Here is a 24,415-nt window from a genome sequence, read left to right as displayed (position 1 = left end):
GTAGCTTGCTGGTGAGAAATGCGATCCACATACATTCAGTCCTGCTCTGCGTAGTTCAAATGGTCCACATGCAATCTTTTTTCATCATAAAAAAGAATTTTCCACACAATCTGTCATAGCAAATGTTGACTTCTTATTCAAAACCAAGAAAAAGGAACTTGCCACTCAATTGCAGCTCATATTTTAGGCAAAAACAAGACTCAAATGAAAATATTGACTCGTGCACCCGGTGCAAAATGTGAACTCATCCCAGATCTTCCTCTGACGTGCCATTTTGTGCCACAATGGCACGTTTGTTATCTTGCCGTCTCTGCCCTGGCCAGCATGCGTTGGTCTTTGATGACATGTTGTATGTTCCAGGTCTGACCAGTGCACTGCTGAACAACAAGTGTGTAATAGTCGTGATCAGCAATCACAAGTTCCAGGCATCTCTTTGTTTCTCGGTTCTGGATAGGTCCATCCTGGGAATAACAACAATAAAACATTAATTTTTCTGCAAACAGACCAACCCCTTTGGTGTAGATTAACATTTAAAACTATAATATTAACCTGTTTAAAATCCCACAACATGTGGACTTTCTCCTGCTTGGCTGTTTTGCACTCGTGGAGTCCCGGGTAGACTCCAGTGCCGGGGTCCACCAGACAGCGGTTGCTGTTGTACTTGTGAGATTGGATTCCACCAATGTATAGTTGTCCGTCGGTGCGATAATAACAGTGCTACACCAAAGAACAATGATTATCTACGAACAGTCTGTGTGCATGCAGTGACTCTCTGAACGTACCTGAGGGGAGTGGGAGTGGCAGCCATATATGATGGGTGTGTTCCTAGGCATTGGGCCTTGGTCAATACAGCTATCTGGCTTCAGATTATTGATCAGCTGCCAACAGAAGCAGATAGAAAATAAAGCGACACTTTAAAGCAAAATATATCCCGATGTGGGAAGCATGTATGACGATCCTAAGTCGAATACATTTGACTTGCTTTAAATATCCTAATGTCTTGGAAAATTGAGTCTTCAACAAGAATCCGTAGTGGAAAATATCTCAAATGTGTTCCAAGTAAACCTAAACAAAGCCTACGAAGGATGACTGACACCTGCAGATTCAGACTTCAAATGCAGTAACGTCTATCGTTTCTACTCACCACTCCATAACCCAGCAGGTCACCGAGCAGAGGGTCCAGCTCGGGGTAAATATTATCCAGATACCACTTAAAGGGCTTGCAATTCAGCCTCTCTCTCAGCTTTTTCCTCTCGGACACATCCCCAATGTCTATGCCATGGTTCTGTGAGGGAAAGAATTTAAAAACAGGACCACAAAAACACATTTTGATAAGTAAGAGAAACAGCAATATTTTTACTACGAGTGACATCCTCCACAGCATTATTTTATGAAGCCAAATTCATGTAATTCGTCAGAATTTATGTGAATAAGTCTGTCATGCCTCACCTCTAGAGGAAGGTTCCAAGCAATGTTGACATTGTATTTATATTCATCCATCCAGACCTCCGCCACCCTCAGTGCATTACGCGTCATCATTTTACTCAAGTCTGGGAGGTAAGGCTTTATGGCCCGCTCAATGTGGACAATTTTAGAGCAAGGTATAACCTCTATGCTTCCTCCACACAGCCACACCTGCCAAAAAACAAAAGCTCAAATATTTAAAATGAAGATTTTTCAGGGCATTCAACACACTATGCATTATACTGTATGCGATTATCTTATTTTCTGAACAAGTAAACATACTGTACAGATATCGCAGCTAAATGCCACGCTCGAATACTCAAATATACTTTTATGCCAATTTGATTTGAACCTATCCCAGCATACATTAGACAAAGGTAAACATCCTGTAAATAACCAACAAAAAGGTCCATCATAGACCCTCCAACTACCATGTATGATATGAATTGTATGATATGAATCCATGCAAACACCAAGAGAACAAACTGCTACACGGAGATTACCTCAATGGCCCAAGGGCAATGCTAACATAATGTAAAGCAGGTTTTGTTCACCTGTCAGCACAAAGCACACCTGAGGCTGAGGGGAACGTCGTTAGTTTTGCAGGGATTTGATCAGGAAGCAAAGTATTAGACAAATTAATGTTGACATAATGATGGTGCTAAATGGAAAGTCAGAAAATCACCAAAGTCCTTTAGAGCATGGATGTATAAAGAGACATCTGGAGACCATGAATATTTGGTATAACCATTAAGTTAGGTACCCTCTGAACAACCTTTGCACCTCTACAGCAAGCTTGATGGAAGATTAAGTGCGTTTTTCAGACTCTAATTACAGCGTTTTAGGTCACTTTGGAAACACCCTGTAAATCTCACCCGGATGCTGAGCTCCACATTCTCGCCACCGTATATTTTCATTCCACCATCGAGGCTTCCGATCTCTCCAAAAAACTTACGATCAGCGACAAGAATCCCCATGATGGAGGGGCTTCTGAGGACAGAAGTATACACAGAAAGAGCCAGAGTTGAAAACAGCAACCGTACTTCATGCATTGTCAATGCATTTTAAATATGAGAGTAATTAGGAAACTGATGATGTGTTACTATGATTATGTATTTAGTTGCTACATATTGATCTGAGAGCATTTCCAGGTTAAAAACACATTGAAAAGTGAAAGTTTTTTAGCCGACTATTTGAAGACGTTGATTCAACGTTCACGTTTAGACCAGATTTCAACGTGATGTCCAATACTGGCTTTCAACTGATAAATGTGGATTCTTAGTAAGCCTCTAAAATCATGATATTATTATTAGCACAATGTAGAGGATGGAAAATTGTAGTGTTGCAAATCCCGTTGAAATCTGGTCTAAGCGTGGACGTTTAATCAACATCTACAAATAGTCGGCGAAAGAACTCACTTTTGAACCAATTCTGGACGTCTTTTCAACGGAAAAATGCTCACTGGGTGTGGTTTCCTAGGAATAGGGGGTGTGGTGTATACTCAGGTCTGCGGTTTGTCTCCAGTGTTGAACCCAAAGTAAACAGATTTTATGATTGTTTTGATTTACGTTACATTACATGAGAGTCTGCTCAACCGCTCTGTGTTCCTGCAAGTGTGAAACATGGCTGATATGAAATGTATTTAAACATGTTTGGTTCAGAAATGTCAACACTTAAATAATCCCGTGGTTTGCAGGAATGTAAAATGCCAAGATGTTTTTTTTGGCGACTGGGTTTCCGTTTCCAAAACAGATGCGAGTGGTAGGGATCTAACTCTCAGAGAATCACATTTCCCAAAATGCCAAACTATTCCTTTCAGTGAGAAAGTCTTTTTGTGTGTGATTTGGGAGAATGGATTCTTAAACTTACTTTCCAGGGAGGGAATAATCCTTTAAAGCGTACCACTCGGGTCTGAAGCGCTCGTACATGCACCACAGAGCCCAGTTGAAGGCATCTGCTGCAGGTGCGTAGGGAATCAGTGTCAAGTCATCAAAATTGACGTTGTCAAACACTGGTGTCAATATCACGGTGCGGTCCTCTTTAATCCGAGCTAACAGCGGCTCTGCCCTGGATCAACAATGACAGTTTGACTTAAGCTTCGTACTGCAAAAAAGCACAGCAAATGAAACTGAGGTGTGAAAACTCGGATCCCTTAAACCAACCATTGTACATGGACTTCTATGTGAGCGTCCAAGATGGCCACGACGTCCCCCACAGCAACCCGCCATCCCGACAGTCTGGCCTGGGTGAGGCCGAGCTGCTCCGAGTGTCTGACTTTCTTCACCAGGCCTGGACGCTCCTCGTGGATAGAGGAAATGTAATCATCCAGTTTCTCCTTTAAATCCTCTGCAGAAAGTAAAAGTAAAGAAGAATCTAACATTAGTCTAAGCTGTAGATTCAGTCTAAATGCCCATGGCAAATATCTTGTGTATTTTGAGTGAACTGAACCTTTAAAAGCCCAAATACCCCATTGAGTAACCTAGTGTAGGATGGAAAACAGAGCCAGAGACACGATGTAGCAGGTCGACGTACCATTGCTGCTGTGGTCGTCCACCAGTATGATTTCTTTCAGCAGCCGAGCTGGTGTTTTGTCTATGAGGCTGCGGATGGCCCTTTTGATGATAGAAAGAGCTTCATCCAGGTAAATTAACACGATGCTGATGGAAGGCAGATCCTCGGGGTACTTTTTCCCAGCACACCTGTGAGAGGAGAAACCGTGGTAGTTTTTGTGTTCGTATAAACCAATTAAATAATAATCAAATTGTTGCCAATTCATTTTTTGATCATTTGACCAACCACTGACCATTTAGGATATTCAAGACATACAGACTGAAAAAGAATGACCGCTAACCTGGCATTCATTCAGCCTAAACATGTTATTGCATTAAAAGTTTCTGGCAGATGTTTTTATGACAATAATTTCTTTTTTTAACAGTAAAACGGAATTAATATTGCTCAGAAAACATTTGTTTTAGAGCAAATTAATTTGGGCCATTGAGAAAGTAATGTAATTTGTGTCTCATATAATGAGGCATCATAAAGCAGCCCACTGTGTGTGTGTTTTATCAGTAGGTTATGACAGGAAGTTACATTCACCCGCGTGGCCTGGTGTCAGGGATCTCTCTGTTGAGGGGCAGCCTGTCACTGAGGAAGGCGTTGTACCCGTAATTCTGAAACAACGTCTCGGCCTCCTTCTGCTCCTCCTCTGACAGCTCATCGCCCCACTTGCTGAACAGATACGAGTTTGGGTACAACTTCCTCACCACTTTCTTCTCCTTCTTCACCTCTGCGTTGTTCTGTTTCACTGGTTCCTTCCTTTCAAGTTTATTCATCAGATCGACTGTTGACAATACAGAACATCTGAGTATTTGTTTTACCATTATTCGCCAAGTGTATAACTAGCAGATTGTTAAACACGTGTCCCTCCCTGAAACATAAATTGAGGATGAGCCTTGTGTCTTTAACAAAAATCATATTTGCACTGGTGTGGTATGTGCAGTCCAATTGCATGTTTAAAAAACATGTAACATATGTTATTTAATGCTTGTCAATTCATTCAACATACTGTTGGGCTGAAATTGACTTAATTATGGTTTTGATGATTTGCAGGTAAGTCATTGGTTGAAAAGTTAAAGTTACTTCATCTATAAATTGATCAACAGAAACTTAATTTGTTGCCATTAGGATATACTTAACTTTCAAAAAAACTAATTTAATACTGATTTAATTTAATACTGGGGCGACCGTGGCGCACTTGGTTAAGAGGTCGTCTGGGAACCAGATCAACCAGATCAACGGTTTGATCCCCGACTGGGACGTGTCACGTGTCAAAGAGTACCTGAGGCTCCTGGGCGCCTGTCATTGGCAGCCCACTGCTCCCTATATACTCGGATGGGTCAAATGCAGAGAAAAGTTTTCCCCCTTAAAGGGATAAAGATAGTATAAATTCTATTCTTCTATTTAATCTCGACATCAACATCTATAGACTTGCAAATCACCACATCAAAGCCTATATTTGAAACACAACAACTTTATTTAGTTGAAATCAAGTTTTGTACTGAAAAAAAGAAGCAGGACAGAACCAGCTGTTGTCCTGAGACTCACGCAGCTTGTTGATGTTGGTTTCCATCTTGTCCATCCTCTTGAGCATTCCCTTACCCCTGATGGAGTCATTGTGGTGAGCCTTCTGGAGTCTCTCCGAATGGGTATGAACCTCCCGCTTAATGGAGCTGAGGTATAAAAGAGCAGTAGCCACGGTAAAGGCAAGAAGTGATCCTTTAATCCAGCCTGATCTCATCCTGGTGCTTCTCTGCATGTTATGTGTTTTGTTTCTTCTTGCATCAAAAGAAAAAGGAGGACAGAGTTCTTCCCTGCCTTTAATCTTAGGTGCTCTCTTTCTCCCCACCCTTTGTACACAGACACTCTTACACACATTGAACCACCATAGCTGCGTTATCTGATATCCTGCAGGTTCACATAAGATTTGTTGAAAGTCCGGTTTTCACTCTGCTGCCTTATTACACCAGGTGTATATAATCAGCTGTTAACTGGGAAGGAGAGAAAACCAGCAGTAGGCTACTCTGCAGGTAACAGGAACAGGACTGACAGACAAATCTGGTACAACATTACCTTTGCTCTAACAACAACCTTGTTCATCCACTCCGCCAACAGCAGATAATCAAGCTGACACGTTCACTGTTTTTTAGGTTTGATAATGCTAAGAACCAGGTTTTTTTTGTATTAAAAATCTAATCCATATCATGTTTCCCTTGTATCCTGTGATGCTCCCATCTAGAAAATAAAAAGGTGTGGGGAACACATCAACACAACACAACACAACAAATTGAGAAAAAAGCTGAATATTTAGTAAGTAAGTTAATTTGTTTTATTTCTGTTTTATCTCCCTGCTTGTTGGTTGGTAGCGTCCACTCTCTTTTAAAAGAGATAATATTTGTTATTATCTTTCTTGTCAGTCTGCTTTCTCCTACTGAACCACACCCAACCTTGGTGCACCTAAATAAATGTAATAGCTCTGTTTTGCAGTCATTCACACATATGATTAAACTCCGCCATCATAATCAAAAAAAGAATGTATGTTTTGATGATGTCATATAAGAAGTCATAGTGTAGGATGTCATAAAAAGGTCATAAAAAACATTGTGTGGTATGCCATAGAAAATTGAATGGAAATAGAAAAAGTATAGTATGTCAAAAAAGTGGATGAATAATGTCATACATGTGTTTTTATCAAGAACTTCATAGTATAGCATGTCATATAAAATGTAATGTAAAAATTCACAGTAAAATATTATATTATAGTATGTCATTAAAAGTCATGGCGTAGTATATCTTAAAAAATGTGATGTATAGTATGCCATAGTCATAGTATACAGTAAGACAGAGGCGACTGTGTCATCCCACACAGGCGCACCACCTTTGGTCAGACGGTTCTGTCTGTCAAAGGCGGCACCCTCTGGAACACTTTACCATCCTCCGTTAGGGAGTGCCCAAACTTCAGCACTTTTAAAAAGCACATGAAGGGATGGCTGTTGTCCACCCAAACTTGTGCACATAGAGAGTTTAACCTGGGTTAGCAGTATTAGTGTCATGGATATGTGATGTACGCATGTTATATGAATGAATGAAACCTTAAATGTGCAAATTAATTAATGCCCTTATGTGCAATATATATGTGTGCAATATGATGAATATGAAATGTCTTCCATACACTGATATTTTTTCTAGTTTCTTTTATATATATATATGTGATTACTTTTTTATCCATTGTTAACTTTTTATGATCGAACTATTGTGTATTGTCAGCTACAGACTGTAATTGATTTTAGTTTATTACCATTGCACTTTAGCATGACCTTTTCCTTTAGGACACTCAGCCTGTACATTCTGGCAGGGGGACAGACAATGGAAATCAGCCTTGCGGCTGTAATTGGGTGCATTTACATTTTAATTTAAAGTGTTCATCAATGTACATTGTCCCTCTCGAACAAATAAAACTAAACAAATCGAAACCATAAAATACATATCAAAGTACAATATGTTGTAAAAAATTCAGAGTAAAGTATGTACGAAGAAGTCATACAGAAGTTGCAGTATGATAGGTCAAAAAAAATCATTGAACAGTATGTGGTGAAAAGAAAGTCAGTTACATATGTCGTAAAAAATATCATGGTATAGTTTGGTATAGGGTGCAAAGGTTTTTGAAAAGGTTGCAAAGGTTTTTGAAAAGTCAGAGTATAGTTATTCAAAAGTACTTAGTATAAGATATCGTTAAAAAGGTACAGTACAGTCATAGCATAGCATGTCGAAAAAGTCATAGTATAGCATGTCGAAAAAAGTCATAAAAAGTCATCTTATAACATGTCAAAAAAAGTCATAAAAGTCATAGTATAGCATGTCGAAAAAAGTCATTAAAAAGTCATCGTATAACATGTCGAAAAAAGTCATTAAAAGGTCATCGTATAACATGTCGAAAAAAGTCATAGTTGTGACGGCCCTGCCTCTAACAGCAGTCGTGGCTGATTGATTGATGCAGGGCACCTGGGCGCGGGTTGTCTCTGGTATACGTGGAGTGATCGCTGCCGGTTATGTTTGGTTTTACTTTGCTTTGATTTGCTTTGCTGACATTTCTTTATGTAGTTAAATAAACATTTTACGTGACCATCATTTGTTGTCTGCCGTATTTGTCATGGCCTAGGATCCGGGTTATGCCATAGTATAGCATGTCAAAAAAAGTCACAGTAAAGCATGTCGAAAAGTTATAGATAGCATGTTGAAAAAGTCATAGTATAGCATGTCGAAAAAAGTCATAGTATAGCATGTCAAAAAAAGTCACAGTATAGCATGTCGATAAGTCAAAGTATAACATGTCGAAAATAGTCATAGTATAGCATGTCGAAAAAAATCATTAAAAGTCACAGTATAGCATGTCGAAAATAGTCATAGGATAGCATGTCGAAAATAGTCATGGTATGGCATGTCAAAAAAGCCATTAAAAAGTCATAGTATAGCATGTCGAAAATAGTCATAGTATAGCATGTCGAAGAAAATCATTAAAAAGTCACAGTATAGCATGTCGAAAATAGTCATAGTATAGCATGTCGAAAATAGTCATGGTATGGCATGTCAAAAAAGACATTAAAAAGTCTTAGTGTAGCATGTCGAAAAAAGTTATAGTATAGCATGTCAAAAAAATCATAGGATAGCATGTCGAAAAAAAGTCATTAAAAAGTCATAGTATTGCATGTCAAAAAAAGTTATAGTATAGCATGTCAAAAAAAGTCACAGTATATCATGTCGAAAAGTCAAAGTATAGCATGTCGAAAAAGTCATAGTATAGCATGTCGAAAAAAGTCATAGTATAGCATGTCAAAAAAAGTCACAGTATAGCATGTCGATAAGTCAAAGTATAACATGTCGAAAATAGTCATAGTATAGCATGTCGAAAAAAATCATTAAAAAGTCACAGTATAGCATGTCGAAAATAGTCATAGGATAGCATGTCGAAAAAAGTCATAGTATAGCATGTCGAAAAAATCATAGGATAGCATGTCGAAAAAAAGTCATTAAAAAGTCATAGTATAGCATGTCAAAAAAAGTCAAAGCATAGCATGTCGAAAAAAGTCATGGTATAGCATGTCAAAAGTCATAGTATAGCATGTCGAAAGTCATAGTTAGCACGTCGAAAAAAGTCATAAAAAAGTCATAGTATAGCATGTCGGAAAAAGTCATTAAAAAGTAATATTATAATGTGTTGTAAAAAATGTCATTGTATGTAGTATGTTGTAAAAAAAAACATACCATAGTATTTTGAAAAATATGATACTATAGCATGTCGCTAAAAATGTCATAATATTGTATGTCGAAAAAAGTTTGAATATAGTAGGTCAATAAAAAAATGTATGATAGTATGTCATAAATAATCTTATTGAAGTCATAGTATAGCATATCATAACAATGGCATATAGCACGTCATATTAAAGTCATACAAAAAGTAATTGTATCATTTGTCATTACATAACTATTTTACACTCAGTCACACGTAATATTGTGTTCATTACTTGTGGAATTTACATCTTTTTCATTTCTCATAAAAGGACATGACATGAATTTCATTTCATATGTATAGTCTTTGCATGTCCAGATTCCATGTTGGATTAAATCATTTTTGTTTATTTTTCCTATTTCTTTGGAAAAAAATGACTTTCATAATAATATAAGTATATAATATATAGTAATATAAAATAATAATAAGTATTTTGTTTTTTTTGTGTTGTCTGTGACAGAATAAAATCCAAAGCATTAAAGCTATTAATTAACGCGTGTGGTTGTCTTATTTCGTCATGTTGGGTTTTTCTTTTTTTAAATTCCCACCCATATTAATGTCATCCATTTACCAGCTGTTGAACCACATACAGGACACTGCATCCTCGTACTGACACACCACCAACCATCTGTCTGCAGTTCAGGGGACACGAATGTCTGCATTAGGTGGTTGAGTTTGTCCTACTGTTGAGAAACATGTATGCCATATCTCTTTATTCTTACTTTGATATTCTTATTTCATCTGCAGATTGATGATGTAAGATTGAAAGGTTCCAACCTCTTCATTTGCTTACAGGAAGCACTTCAGTGTCCAGAATATCAATCAAACTTTGATTCTCGGGCTCAGCACTGAAATGACCCCATCAAATGCCAACAATAGAGGATCTGGGCTGAATTTTTGTAATCCAAGAACATAATCTTTTCTTATATTCATCAAAAATAATTAAGAGTACCGGTAGATTAAAGTAGACCTTAAAGTCCTTTAAATGTACTCCTGCTGCTCTTAAATAAAATCCGCATACCAGCTCCTCTAAACAACTTTATCTCTTTTGTTTGGTCCGTACAAAAACAAAGGCAGATGTTGTTACCTGGGGACTTCAAATGATATTATGGCCTTTTCCTGAACCTATCAATCATCTATGAATAATAACAATGTGTGAAATAGATCTTAGCAGACAAATAAGTCAAGCAAGCCAAACACTTTATTAAATACAGCATAGCTGCCAATACTGTCTCATCCACAGATCATGGTAATGGAGACACAGCAGACAAAATGAAACTTGTTTTAAATTGTATTTCACATATATATATATATATATGTACACAATATACAGTGTTTGCACAGAATAGGAAAAAGGGAGATTATGAGACTTAAAAAAAGGGGATGATTTCTACTTTTCCACATTCAAGTAATACCAACAACAGTTTACTGAACTCCCATTGGAATCATCAAAGAAATCTACGGACACAACTGCTGTACTGTTATTAAGATTGACATAAATAAGTAAGTATAGCCACCAGCTCTTCGGCCTGTTAATTAACAATGTATGGTGCGGGGTGCAAGTGGCCTCATGGCAAAACACATCCTTGGAGTCACTTTATATGTATAGCTGTGAAAACAGAATTGAATATTTACAAATATATTTTGCAGGGGCATTAACAGACAGGTCAGTGACTCGAAACACCGGGGTGAAGAGGTTTGACTCGAACGAGACGGGACAGCCCGAGGCGCAGACCCTGACCTGGAGACTTCACAGCTGGACTGGATGAAGTGGGACTCCTACCAACTTGAGCTGAGGGGAAAAAAAAAAAAAAAGTAAGATTAGCATTCAACTTACTGAAATATACCGTTGACGTCTCTAAAGGTTAACATCAATGCTGGTGTTCAACCTGGTGGGTTCCACTTGGGTATTCTGCCCCCTGCTGGGCTCAGAGGTAATACAGGTGTCGGCGAAGAAACTGTGGACGATGAAGCAGGTTTTTTGGGTGCAAGTTTGGCCGTTGGAGGACTTCTCACCGGTGTGGAAGCAGCTGTGAGACAAATGACGAAATTAAATTACAGTTAGGCCAAAAACTTAAAATATATTTCTATTGTCACATATCTGTATACACAAATACACATTTCACACTCCTGAGCCAGCCTTCAAAAAACAAAAAACCTTCTTTGAGGAACTTCAAGAAGCTACCTGCTGCCTGTGATTTAGACTTTGATGGTTTTGATGCTTGCTTTTCTTCTTTAGAGGAAGGAGGCGGTTTGGTCTTCTCGTTCTTGGTAACTTTCTCCTTTTTTGTTTTGCTAACTTTCTTCACTGTGAATTCCTCATCTTCACTCTCGGCTGGTTCACTGAAATCTTCATCACTTTCTGAATCTGGAAAGATGTCATTGTTATCTCACTGATGCAGAAAATAGGTAATTAAACAGAAAGCAGATATTTAGGGAGTGATGACAGAATGGGTAACCTGGTGTCAGTTTGGGCTCATACTCTTCATCTTCATCTGTAGGCTTGTTCTTCTGCTCCTCAGCGGCTCTACTGGCAGCTTTCCTTTGTCTGGAACAGGAAGGCGACTCTTTTTCTGATGTGATTTCATTCAGGCCTAACGAAAACAAGGAAATTACCATTTCTATCCTTATCAAACAAGATGGAAGACAAGTTAAACGTGCAATAATAGATGTACAGTGAGCAACAATATGGGGGATTTACCCAAAACTGTCAAATCCACACTGCAGTTGGACAGGTGTGCAGAAGTTGGATCTGTGTTTTCATCTACCGGAACTTGAATCGTGACATCTAGGGAAATGTCAGAATGATTTAAGTTGATAACTCTTTAAAACTAGAAAATATATTTTTTTTACATTTTCAAAGATATATCATACCGTTACAGGTTGAAGACTGGTCCTTTATCCCACCTCCATTATTGAGCAAGGATAGTGTAATGGCTGCTTCTAGTTCTCTTTCTAATGGTCTTCTGTGAAAAAAAAGTTTCAAGCCATGATTAATGTCTGGCCGTTTAAAGATTTAGAAATGTTACTTTACTCCACAAATACTTAAAAACAACTAACAACTGGAAATAGAAATAACATCTTATAACTACGCACAACTGTCTATGTACTAGAGAGAGATGAGAGAGCAAACTGAGACTTTAATCCAAACAAACTCCCATCAAAGTACCCTCAAGTGACCTATTGCCTTGTTGAACATAAAATAATTTACGTATTGTGTATTTTGTCCTTTATTGGCAACAAAGTTTTCTGTTGCATGACCAATCTTGATTGAAACTTAATCGTGTTACAGCTGGCTGACAATCAACCAACTCTGATTACTTACTTTCTGTACTTTTACTTGGTCCATACTATGTTGTATTATCTCTTCTACTAATGTACCTGCTCTTCTGGCTCGTTGCGGATTGTGAGTTGGACTCCTGATTGGATGATTTACTGTGCTCCTGCTTCACATCTTCCCTGGCCCTTTTGCTGGGCGGAGCCTTCACGCAGACAAAATCGTCATCTGTCACGACATAAAGACAGAACATGGAGATATGTTGGTGCTGTAAGAAGACTGAGTCTGTTAGTGTATGTCAGTGTATACCGTTTGTGTACACTCTCATGGAAATCTCAAGAATCATGCAAATGTGTTGTAACTAATGGCGCCATGTGCCAGCATAAAACTTTGATATAAAGTAAGCAATGAAGTATTTGTGGAGGCAACATGAAAGAGTATATTGTTGTTTATTGTAAGCAGAGTATGTCATAAATAGTCATAGAATACTAGGCCATAAAAATGTCAAATGTCAAAAAAGCCAAAGTACAGTATGCTATAGATTCTTTTTTTATTGTCGAGTATAATATATCATAAAAATGCCATGTATTATGTCATAAAAAGTCATAGAATAATATCTGATAAAAAGTCATAGTATAGGTTGTCATTAAAGTAAAGAAAGTGATAGTATACTATGTCATAAACAATTAATAAAAGTCATAGTATGTCATAAAAAAGTCAGTTAGGTACATAATAATGCCATAAATTAGTCCGTTTTAATAATGTCATAGTATAGAATGTCATTATGCTATATATATATATATATATATATATATACACATTACACAGTATGCTTATATATATAAATATATACACACCGATAATACATATATAATGTATATAATACTGCTGTATAAGTAACATTGATAGAGGCAATAGTTTCTCACCATCGTCAAAGTCTTTTGCTTCAGAGTAATTCACGACCTTAGTCTTCCTGTGTGTCAACATAAACAACGTGTTAGCATTCGACACTGACAATATCAGGCAAAAAGAACACGAATAGAGGTTTAAAAAGCAGTTAACAAACCTCGGTGGTCGGTCCATTACTTGTAGGATCTAGAACTTTTAATCAGCTAACATTAACCACAGCAACGTCAGGTTAGCTGTTGTGTAAATAAGCCGAACACTACAAAGATCGCAAGCTAATGTTTGTTACCTGGAGAAGCTAGCCTAGCTGTAATAGTTTCAAAAGCTATCTTGCGTCCGATCATTCACGGAGGAATGTGTCTCCGACATGTTTAACTGTGCTATCTAACGTTATATCAATTAATGTTAGTTTCGTTATATTGTTTTTTTGTTACACAACAGTCAGCTGGAGCGCTTCTTCTACGCTTTCAAGCAGCCCGCCTGAACCGAGCGGAAACGAGCGGAAGTGACGTTTTGCGGACGAGTTTCACGTATAAACCTATTCGTACACCGGCAGCAGATTCGTTTAATAACAAAATAATAACTCTTTGTGGCTCTTCAAAAATAATATAAGACTGAAGTATAAAATAGTTACTGGTAGATGTCTTTGTTGACAAAAATATAATCACCATGAAAATAACTATAATGCCACTTGTTTTATATTTTTCTGCAAAATGTGTCGAATCCGCTTCTGTTAAATACCTTGGAGTTATCGCCAGCTAGGTGAATGGACTGGACTAAACCTAAAGACCTGTGCTCTATCTGGTCAGTAATTTGTGTTTTTGGACACGAGACACGTTTTTAAGGAAGTACAAATATATGTAAACATTCGGTATATTGGGTCTCATGATTGTTGTTATGCTGTGTGTCTGTAAACAGCTAAGCGCTAGCTTAAAATGTATAAAATATTAAGGAACTTTTATTATCTTCTATTATGAGAATATTGAAAAATGCCTATCAAATATCAGTATCTGCCTCAGGAATCCATTATTGGTGAAGCTCTACTAAACATACAAAATTACCTTTAATTATATGTATCAAAATGAAATCAGTATTTATTCCAGTAAATGAATGGTGAGGACACCATATGCTACCTGTCTCTGTGCTTCCGGTTCTTCTGAGTAAATATTTTTACCAGTAAAAAAAGGGACATTTTGAGACAGTGCATGCCAAAGGTAGTCGAAAGTAGTTACTCATCCCACACCCGCAGTACCAGGCTGCCAAACCTAAGTTCACATGAGTGAACATGTAGGTGTGTGGGGGCACAGACTGAAAAAACAAACACCTCTTACTTAAAAATATGTTTGGCGATAAAAAAAAAAAAGGAAATAACTCATATTCATTGTTCAAACTACAGTTTAAACTATATGTTATGGATGTACTTGCAGACACTATCAACTGTATAATATATATTTAAAAATCAGTATTATAAACACAGAAATACATCCTTTTCTGGTCTTGTTTTAGTATTTTTGTTTCTTCAATATGTACACACAACGGCTTTAAACCAGATTTTTTCATTGGATTGCATGTCACATTTCATCTTATCATGCACATTTTAAATGTACCAAACTTGTAAAATAATGAAAGTGTTGACTTTGTGAGGACATGTCTGTCTCTCCATCTGCAGGCTGTGTTATTTATGCCCATGAGTGAGTTCAGCTAGCAATCCAGCAGATGGCAGTAGGAGGCTGATGCTTCAGGGTCTCAGATCACAGAGGGACAGACTCTGACCTGCTGATTGACATGAACATGACATGTCTACAGCCACCCAGCCGCCCACTCTCAGGGCGGAAGCAATCCCGGCTCCCTCTGAAGTGCAGGAAAAGAGTAATCGCTCCGCTTTTACTGCCCGTCTAAGAGAGCAGCAGCCGTCCCTAAGGGTTGTCATTTTCCAGCTTGAGAGTGGGTGGCTGTCGGCTGTGGTTTGTCACACAGTGGACCTGGACTGAGACGTTCAGTGATGGTCCGTGTCAAGGGAGGAAGACATGCAGCCGTGGGGCCAAAGGGCCCTGTGGTCACACATTCCTAAACTCCTCCAGCGCTGCCCACAGCCATGACCAAAATATCAGATCCAGTCATTCAAACACCGAGGTCACAACATCACGCTTCCATTCACACATATAGATGTTTATGTTGTGCTCCAGACAATGTTGCTGTCGTATCCACCTGAGCAATCATAAACTAACGGTACACACGAGATGTCATTTATCTGGCACTACTCCGTGTATACGTCTCTTTTTAACTTGGTACAGGAAATTATTTAGATTTATGTTGCTGGAGTTAAAATGGCACCGCCTCCGCTCTTATAGTATATGTTCCCAAACAAAGGCACGTGGAGAACAGAATGTATTACAATATATGTTTCAGTGAACTAAAAGTAGAAACACCCTCCCAGTTTATGACAGGCAAAAGAAGTACTGAAATTCTGTCCTGAGTTAAAAATATTTAGGTATGTGATGTTAAATGTTCAAAATAAGTGACGTGGGTATTGTACATTTAGTTCTTATACATTTATACTCAGTGGTGCACAGATTATTCCATTTGGATGCCTGAAATGACCATATTAGGAAAACAATGAGGTACCTTTATTTCTGTTGGGACTGACATTTTTGCAACATCCTCTTTTAAATATTTTCTTACTAACCATACATTTACTAGGGAGCTTTTTTAATTTTTTATTTTTCATTTTTATTGAAAGAGCTCTTTATTTCTTTTAGATTATATTACAGGAGTTGGGTTTACCAATTGTATTCTTATCTGGGTTGCTGATAAGAAATAAAAGACATTTTTCAAGAGTGAGTATCCTGTAAATAATCATATAATAAGCAGTAAAACACACATCCTGAACCTCACCTTGTTTCTACAGCCAATGTTGATTTACCTGAACATAACTCTGCACATAAGAGATCTCACATGTGGTGAAATGCTTCAGTTAATGTTTTCTGCCACCTCAGTTGATTTTAGATTTCTTAGTGTAATTGGCTGTATTGTGGGAAGAACTTTGTCATCACTGGGTTTTGAAAGGTGTGCTTTTAACAACGGTTATTATTCGTGTTATAATGTATGGGACATGTACAACATCAACTGCAATGAAAAGATTATATATCATGAATACAATAACCAACAACATATCCAGTAGACAATCAACGAATGTTGAGTTGACAATTGGTGTGATTTACAGTACCTATATGATTTATACATATTTAGTTAATGTCATACAGTACATCAATTATATATATTTGCACACGACAATTACGTCATACAAGCCAGTCTTTTTATAACTAACTGGCCTGCCACATATTTAATTTGTATTGTCGGATAAAAACATTACATTATATGCACCTGTTGTGTTTCCAGATATTGAACAAAACCATAACTGTGATTTGTATCCGTGGCACCAGCAGGCAGTATTACCAGACTGTTTTGGAATCGGACATCCAGCTGGATTTGCTGGCCTATTTGGCAGTCGTGAGGTCATCAGTGGTCTTCATTTGAGCTTGTTAGTTGGAAGTGGTCAGGAGGCAGTTTTCCCCCTCAACCACTGATGTGAATGCCATCATTATGTACTGTATAGCATCTCAGAGTGGTAAGTTTGTGTGGTGCTCTGTCAGTTCAGCGCCGCTGTCCTTGTATGGGTGTTCCGCAGGTGGAGACTGCAGTGTTGTTATTTACATTCCATGCAGAGCAAAGACAAAAATAGTTATTTAGTAGTGAGACCTTTTTGTTAAGATGCAAAGGATTGCCATGTTTTGCATGAATAAAATGCAAAGGTAATGTAAATTTAAAAAAATACTCCAAAAGAGGTTTGTTCCATTCTTCTACTCATAAACTCTGTCATTATGCTGCAGTATTTTTAGCTCTTCAGGAAGACAGAATGCTCTGTCAACAAGGAAATGCATTTGTGTTCTGTACCAGTTATTTATAAGCCTCAATCTAAATCTGACTTGATGGGTCCCTGAGTTTTCTCGGATATCCGGCGACGTTGCAGTGTCAGTGTGGTGTTCTTATTGTAACCTAGGAATGGCCTTGCATCTGATGTCTTCAGACTTGGACCAGTGGCCACCACAGCACAGCCACAGCAGCCACGGCTTTAGCCAGCGAACCAGAGTGGGCAGACAGATCTGTCTATCAGTGGCTTCCGGAGTTTGTTTTTCAAGACCGTGTCTTCTTAAGTGCATGCTTTCACTGACTTTCTTTTTTTTGGGAGTACACACGCGGCAGCCACGAAGCTAATTGCAAGGGAGACGAGAGACCGGAGAGTGTGGGCTTGTGACTGCACAAACTTAGGTTGACAAGTGCCTTTATGGAAGACACAGCAAAACCCACAGTAACACGAAATGTGATTCAAGTTATGAATCTGACTTTAGCTCAAGGGATTGTTTAACATTCTGCAGGTGACAGTCATATGGAGTCTGTCACATTTAAAGGTGGTTCACGACCTTTTTGGCTTGTGACCTCTTAAAACTAAGCAGTCCACTTGTGATCCCTCATCACAGGTTAGTGCCCTGTGCTGCTGTGTTCATGTCATAAGGGCTGGATGGTCGAGATGGGTAAGATTTCCATGTGAACGACATGCGAGCATGATGTGAGACGTCATAATTGTTTGGTTTTCGGGCATTTCCATATTATTAATTGCCTATCCTTCCTGAATTTGTTTCATTTTGAATGGTTTTTAGATGTTTCCTGGCGCTTGAAGGGCACACGAGGAGCAGTCTCCTTAGGACGACCTTTTAACGGGGAGATCACTGTCAAAAGGACACAAGCACATGAGACCTCAGCGACTTCTGTCTCGTCATGCCTGGGATGCACTGGCTGCCTCATTTGCTCATGGATCAGCTGTATCAGATTCTCTGGTGTGCATTTTCCACAAAGTACTCTGCACAAATCACACGGCCATCTTTGATAACCAACAAGCAGCATGCTCTCAGTGCACTTTTCTTTTGGCAACTCATAGTTGACCCACATGGGCTCATACTGATCAATGAACATGTAATCTTTGTCACAACTTTGCACTGTAAAATCAGGAAAGTGCTCAGTCAGTGAGACAAATCATAACTGAAGACACTCTGATCATCTGTCCAGCACATTGTGCATCAGATGAAGCTAATGTGGTTTTGTAAACACACTACAAAAATCTGTACTTCTCGTAAGTTTTATTCAGAGCAAAGGACCATTGATCCCAGTCAAACCCCATGCCAGTGCTGCAATGCAGTGAGTTATCGTCAGTCAGACAGGCACTGGATGTCATGACATCTGTTTGACACCAGAGGGCGACGTGCACGTGTGAGAGCGATGGGTTCAGGTGCAGCAGGAAGCATTGTTGTACAACCTGGACTTTTCTTTTTGGTTCATTCAAAATGTAAACATGCTGCACAACCCTTCTCCAACACACCGTGCTTTATTAAAGAAATGCTGTCTTGCTATCATTACATGGTGTCTGGTGTGGTTTCCTGATACACAGTTCATTGATCAGTCTTATTTACAAGCTAGACAAATTAGACTTATTTACAAATCAACATGACCATTAAAAATAAATAGGATCCTGAAACTGAAGCAGCTTAATGGAATTCAGCCATATACTTATGTTATTTCCACCTGTTATTTTCCTACAAGGACAGGTCAAAATGTGTGACATACAAGTGGCCTATACCTGCTCGTCTTCTGAGCACTGCCTACTTGCCCTTTGACCCAGTAATAGAGAGTTATTACCACCCCTGTTTGGCCTCCAGTGACCTACTTCTGTGGCCTGTGAGCGTTGCAAAAACGGTTATAGTAGATGGCAATTTTGGACTGTTGGTACAAAGACATGTCCCTGGGCTCCTGGAAATGTGCATTTTTAAGTATTATCTCACATTTTGTAGAATAAATCATTAATCTGTTAAATTCATTATTAATATGAAGCTCAAGCTCGTAAGGCAGAAGAAAACAGTTCTGGGTAAACCACATCTTGTCACTGATTCTTCTGGATCATTCTTGAACACGATTGCATATTAGCTGCTCTCCAGGAGAGGCAGAACCTTTGATCAACTCCTTGTGGGTTTAGATTTCATCCAGCAGGGGCCGTGACAAAAATAAATGATCTGATCTTTGTTGTGCTGGCCGAATGACAGCAGCTCAGTCCAGGATGACTCACTCCCTCAGCAGTGTGCCATTCCTGACGCTCTCCAAACCCATCCAGCCAAATTGCCTTGATCCTCCGCTCATTGCCGCCTCTCGCCCGGCGTCATTGTGGAGCAAGGTGGTCGCATCCTTGGGGGCCGGCGGCACCCTTTACATCCCGTAGGGGTGAGAACGTGCAAAGCAGTGAGCAAATGTGTTGAGAGAATTCCTCACATTCTCCTGCTCGGTCCTGGTGGCCTGGCTCGGTGTTGGGTTCCTGGGAGAGAGGGAAGAGGAGCCAGGGGGGGGGACTCGGCTGCCGACTCAGCAGCTGACACCTCCTCTGATCTCTATCTCTTCCTACAGCCATAAACCAAACTGTCCGACTTTTCGGCATGGCGGCCACGTAAACAGAGCTTTCCCCGTGGCCTCAAAAGTAGGGCTGCCAGACTTTGCCTCGACGGAGCGGTTGGTTGTGGCGAGGATGTGACACTGGCCAAACCTCAGCTTCAATGTTCCTGAATGTCACATTTGGTTCAGTGGAGAGGAACAGAAACAAGGCATCTAGATGGGAAATTGCTTCATTGCTATCAGGATGACTTTTCCCTTAAATCTATGAGTCTTATACTTCAGTTTTTGCTGTACATGTCAACAGAAATGTACGTGAAATAATTGGTTTGTTGGCAGGTGTTATTACACGAATGGTCCTCATGGAGCCTGAATCAACGGGCCTAAAATCTGCTTTGTAAAACGTGCCGCGATTAGTTTTTAGGACTCAGGGTTTTGTGAATCGACAACCCTGCTGAGCTGGCACACTTCGGGGCAACACAGCTCAGAAAACCGTTCGATCATATCTTGCTAAACAGACGTTTTCACGTCTTTCAGCTCTCTTGGGATGCAATGTGATTACTAAGGTTTAATGGGGATCGATGGCCATGATGTGACGCATTCACCATCATACAGGCCTGCATGGCTCCCTATCGCACGCGTGTTAGCTGCAAGGACGAGCTTTTTCTTTTTTTTCCGTATCAGTCATTCTTCATTTGCTGATGAAAGAGTTTTAAAATAGAAACATTTTGATTTGCGAGCCCTTCACAAAGAGTTCGGCTTTGGGTTGCAGGAAAGGAAATTATTTATATACTTTATAACTTACCTACGTTTTTGTTCCAGCAAAGTAGGGCTGCAACTAAAGATTGGTTTCATCAACATATTATTGATTTCCTCAATTAATCAATCAATAACTTGGTCTATAAAGTAGTGGAAATGGCCAACAGTTTAAGAAGATATAATTGGATGTCCAAAACAGTCCAGAACCCCAACAGATGTTTAATTTACTCACGTAAAATTTTAGCATTTTTGCTCAACTGATGAACTGATGATTCAAAAGTAGATGCAGATTAATTTGACTAAAGATCTATTCACTAATCGTTGTTCAAAGTATTGGTGCTACATGGCTTCCGTGAGCTAAATGTTGGGATTTTGCCATTTCTTCTATATTCCCTCTAACTACCTTGGATGTTTTGCTTTGCCAATAGTCATCCAACCGATAGAAGAACATACAGCACATCTTACCGACATGAGCATAGAAACTGCTGTGTCATTGGTTGGGATTTGTAACCTGCATAAAAGTCACCTCTGCCTTGCTTCTTTATCCCTTAGTCACTCTACGCCCAATTTAGCAGCAGGCACATCTTTCTCTGCACAAGCTGTACCCTTGAAAATAAATTTTTACAGGGAACTTCTGACAGGCTGCTCTCTTTGTTTCCTCTGTGCAGCTCAAAGCTTGACACAATAATAAGGAAAGAAAGCAGAATAGATGTCCTAATATATTTCAGCCTCTGCATACGCAGCAGCTTTTGGCTGCTGAATTATACATCAGCTTATTCAGCAAAAAATCTGAGCTCCTTTCAGGGTGGTACCGTTCCTAATTTTACAATCCCCCGCTCCATTGGATCCGATGAAATCCAATTGTTTGTGATCGATTCCGGCATCGCTGCGAGCTGCTCGGTTATGTAAAGTTTTGTCCCAGCTTTTAATAAATATGGTTTATGAATAATGTAAATGTGCTCCAGTAGTCCCAATGTGAAGGTATGTGCAGCCTTGGGTATGTCGTACAGACATACACAGTCGACTGAGTATTATTGCCCGTCTATGCCGTCTATGCCGTCTATGTCATTCCAGGGAAATCCCCCCACCACCCCCCACCCTCCATCTTCGGGTCTCCCCAGCTGTTGTTTCAATCTCGTCTTTTAAACCCCACGTTAATAAAACAGTAATTGGACGAGCTTTGCATCCTCCTGTATCCAGTTACTTACACTTCAGTAATATGCACAAAAGCTGTTTGTATGGCTATTCCCTCTGGTCCACGTTCTGACTGATGTGTGTGTGTGTGTGTGTGTGTGTGTGTGCACTAAATAGATCCTATAATTGCAACAAAGACAGCTGACCTGACGATAGTTAACTGCAGAGACGTTTCTCTGGCTTTAGGCTCTAGTTTCTGGTCTTCTAGCTCTAATATATTCAGTCGAGGCGAGTTTATCGGCAAAATCAATTTGCTGTTTCAAGTTTCCATCTGACTCCCTCTGTCCTCTTGCTTCCCCACTGTGACTCAGTTGTTGGGGTTGTACAGTCTTCATAGCTTGACTCTCTTTCGCTCCGGTCTGAAGCTGAAACCAGTTGATTAATCGACAATATGATCAACAGAAGAAAAAACCCAAATCTGCAACTATTTGGATTGTCGGTTAAATGGAAACTTGTATTGTTGTATAATACAAACTGCAGGTGTGGAGTGAGTTTAAAAGGATCGAGCTTTTAAGAGGCAGGGGGCATAAAGAAGACACTGTTGCATTATGGGGAATGTAGGATCCAGTGTTTTTGACCTCTGCTTAAATTTTAGCATTGTTTTATTCCATGTCTTGGGAGACTAAATAGCTTGAGTCCTCTTTAAAGTTATTTATGTCATGCATGTGATGGTTTCAGCTTCTAAAATGTGAAAACGTGTTGCTTTCTTCTATCTTCCAATATAGGAAATTGAATATATTTGGGTTTTGAACTGCTGGTCAACCTTTTTTTCACGACTTTCTGACATTTTATAGACCAAACAATCAATCAAGAAAATAATAACAATAAAAATGAATCACTAATTAAAATAATAGTTGGTTGCAGTCGTACGCTAGTCTTTGTGGAAAAGCAAGAGCTTTATTGAGTTTCAGGTGGACAGTGGTTGATTACGTCTTATATCGCATTAGCATTTATCCATGTAATATGTCTGCTAATATTTATGGATAAGCGATATATTGTTGTGCATCTTGCTTCAGGTTTTATAAAAGAAAAAGCAGCCTCAGCCAGTATAACAGTATTAGCTTAATTAATCTCAAGAGCTCAGCACCGTCTCATTAACCGTGCCCACTCTCCATTGATTGAAGTTACACTCTGTCAATAACCCGGTAGTTTTGTCTATTCAGGTTGCCTTGGACTGCAAAGTCATGTGCTGACACAGCAAATCGTTAATTTGCTGGTCCAGTCCATCCGCTCCAGTGGGACTAAGAAGTCCTGTTAGTCTCTTTAACTTCACACATACATTCTTTAAATATGAACTACTTTTACACGCAGTAATGTTGACAGCAACAGCGGATCTTAAAGTACATCAAAACATGTACCCGCGGCTTCAAATGTAGTTCAATGACCGTCAACATGTATTTATAAATTTAGCATTTTACCATTAACGTATCGCCACATTGTCGGACATATTAATGTTTTGTTTGTTTGTTGTTTTTCCATTATCGGTTGTCTTGCCCCTGCTGTTTATCAGCAACATGGCCGCTCTGGTTGCTACGGTGGGCTTTAGGCTCCCTGGCAGCCGAGAGCACCCCGGGGCCCCAGAGCCTGGTGCTCTGTGACGCGGTGGGAATTCCCCCGAGACTTCATCTGCTACCAGCACCCTGCAGGACGGGATGTAAGCGGAAATGTAAAGGAGGGTGAACCCAGTGCACTCAGCTTCGACTTATTTTAGAAAATTAGAAAATTTTCTCATGTAAAATGGTGCTTTTTGCCTTTTTTTTATCATGGACTGCAGGTCTTTTACACATTTCCTTGACCACTTTATGACCACTGAACTCAAAACAACGCCATGCATTTGATTTACGCAAGTTATATTATTTTGTGTGTTGCGGTGTGTTACTTACAATAATAATGCACAATCTGATCAGGCAAAATATCTGGTTGTGTAAACTTCCAGAACAAACAGCTAAGGAAGTGTCAGACAGGATTGACATTTGCTTGCTCTCCTGTGAGTGGCTGTAACTGTTTTTACACCTTCCTTCTAAATAAGGCAGCAGGCTGCCAGGACATATGACCGCCGTCCCGATTTGGTCTCTGGACACAGTATCCATCCATCCATCCCATGATTGCTCAACGCCAATGAACGTCACACACACACACACACACACACCCTCCTGCAGGTCTCCCATGTGAGGAAGAGCAGCGTCAGGTCAGTCACAATTAGCCACAGGAAAACTGAGAGTAGGTTCAATAAATTACCTCCAAAATAAAAGCACTCTGGGAAAATATTAGAGACCATGAATTCCATTAAGATGAGATTTGATGCTAATTCTACTAACTAGCAATTATTTTTCATTAACATTCTGTAATTCTTTGAATAATCGTCCACAAAGAGTCAAACTAATTTAATAAAAAGTCCACATTGCTAAAAATAGTTTTTTGCTCCCAAAAGTCCAATCCTCGAAGAGATTCATTTTCCAATTTTATAAAACAGCGAAAAAGCA

General features: G+C 39.2%; 2 protein-coding genes across 2 annotated transcripts; both read right to left on the bottom strand.

Annotated features, from left to right (window-relative positions):
• Positions 1 to 296: 296 nt before the first annotated feature.
• Positions 297 to 5,779, bottom strand: LOC306796075 (putative polypeptide N-acetylgalactosaminyltransferase 8; the record flags this gene model as incomplete). Its single annotated transcript, XM_079294853.1, has 11 exons — positions 297 to 461; positions 550 to 717; positions 783 to 878; positions 1,145 to 1,285; positions 1,450 to 1,635; positions 2,340 to 2,454; positions 3,334 to 3,531; positions 3,627 to 3,810; positions 3,997 to 4,163; positions 4,561 to 4,804; positions 5,569 to 5,779. The coding sequence occupies 11 exons, from the start codon at positions 5,777 to 5,779 to the stop codon at positions 297 to 299; spliced, it is 1,875 nt and encodes a 624-aa protein (XP_079150979.1).
• A 4,872-nt stretch (positions 5,780 to 10,651) lies between these two features.
• Positions 10,652 to 13,920, bottom strand: rad51ap1 (RAD51 associated protein 1). Its single transcript, XM_079294164.1, has 9 exons — positions 13,651 to 13,920; positions 13,511 to 13,557; positions 12,689 to 12,812; positions 12,182 to 12,273; positions 12,009 to 12,095; positions 11,767 to 11,901; positions 11,493 to 11,675; positions 11,197 to 11,337; positions 10,652 to 11,099 (listed from the first exon to the last, which is right to left on the bottom strand). The coding sequence occupies exons 1-9, from the start codon at positions 13,665 to 13,667 to the stop codon at positions 10,975 to 10,977; spliced, it is 951 nt and encodes a 316-aa protein (XP_079150290.1). The 5' UTR covers positions 13,668 to 13,920; the 3' UTR covers positions 10,652 to 10,974.
• Positions 13,921 to 24,415: the final 10,495 nt, after the last annotated feature.

The sequence above is a fragment of the Melanostigma gelatinosum genome, assembly GCF_949748355.1.
Source record: "Melanostigma gelatinosum genome assembly, chromosome: 22".
In the NCBI taxonomy this organism is placed as follows: domain Eukaryota; kingdom Metazoa; phylum Chordata; class Actinopteri; order Perciformes; family Zoarcidae; genus Melanostigma; species Melanostigma gelatinosum.
This window is presented reverse-complemented; position numbering and strand designations above follow the sequence as displayed.

Bases quoted from the DNA above. Each gene is read 5' to 3' on its own strand.
- rad51ap1 (XM_079294164.1), bottom strand. The intron at 11,902-12,008 runs GTAAATCCCCCA...TGTTTTCGTTAG, and splicing joins TGTGGATTTGACAGTTTTGG to GCCTGAATGAAATCACATCA. The intron at 11,338-11,492 runs GTAGCTTCTTGA...TTTGTCTCACAG, and splicing joins GTCTAAATCACAGGCAGCAG to CTGCTTCCACACCGGTGAGA.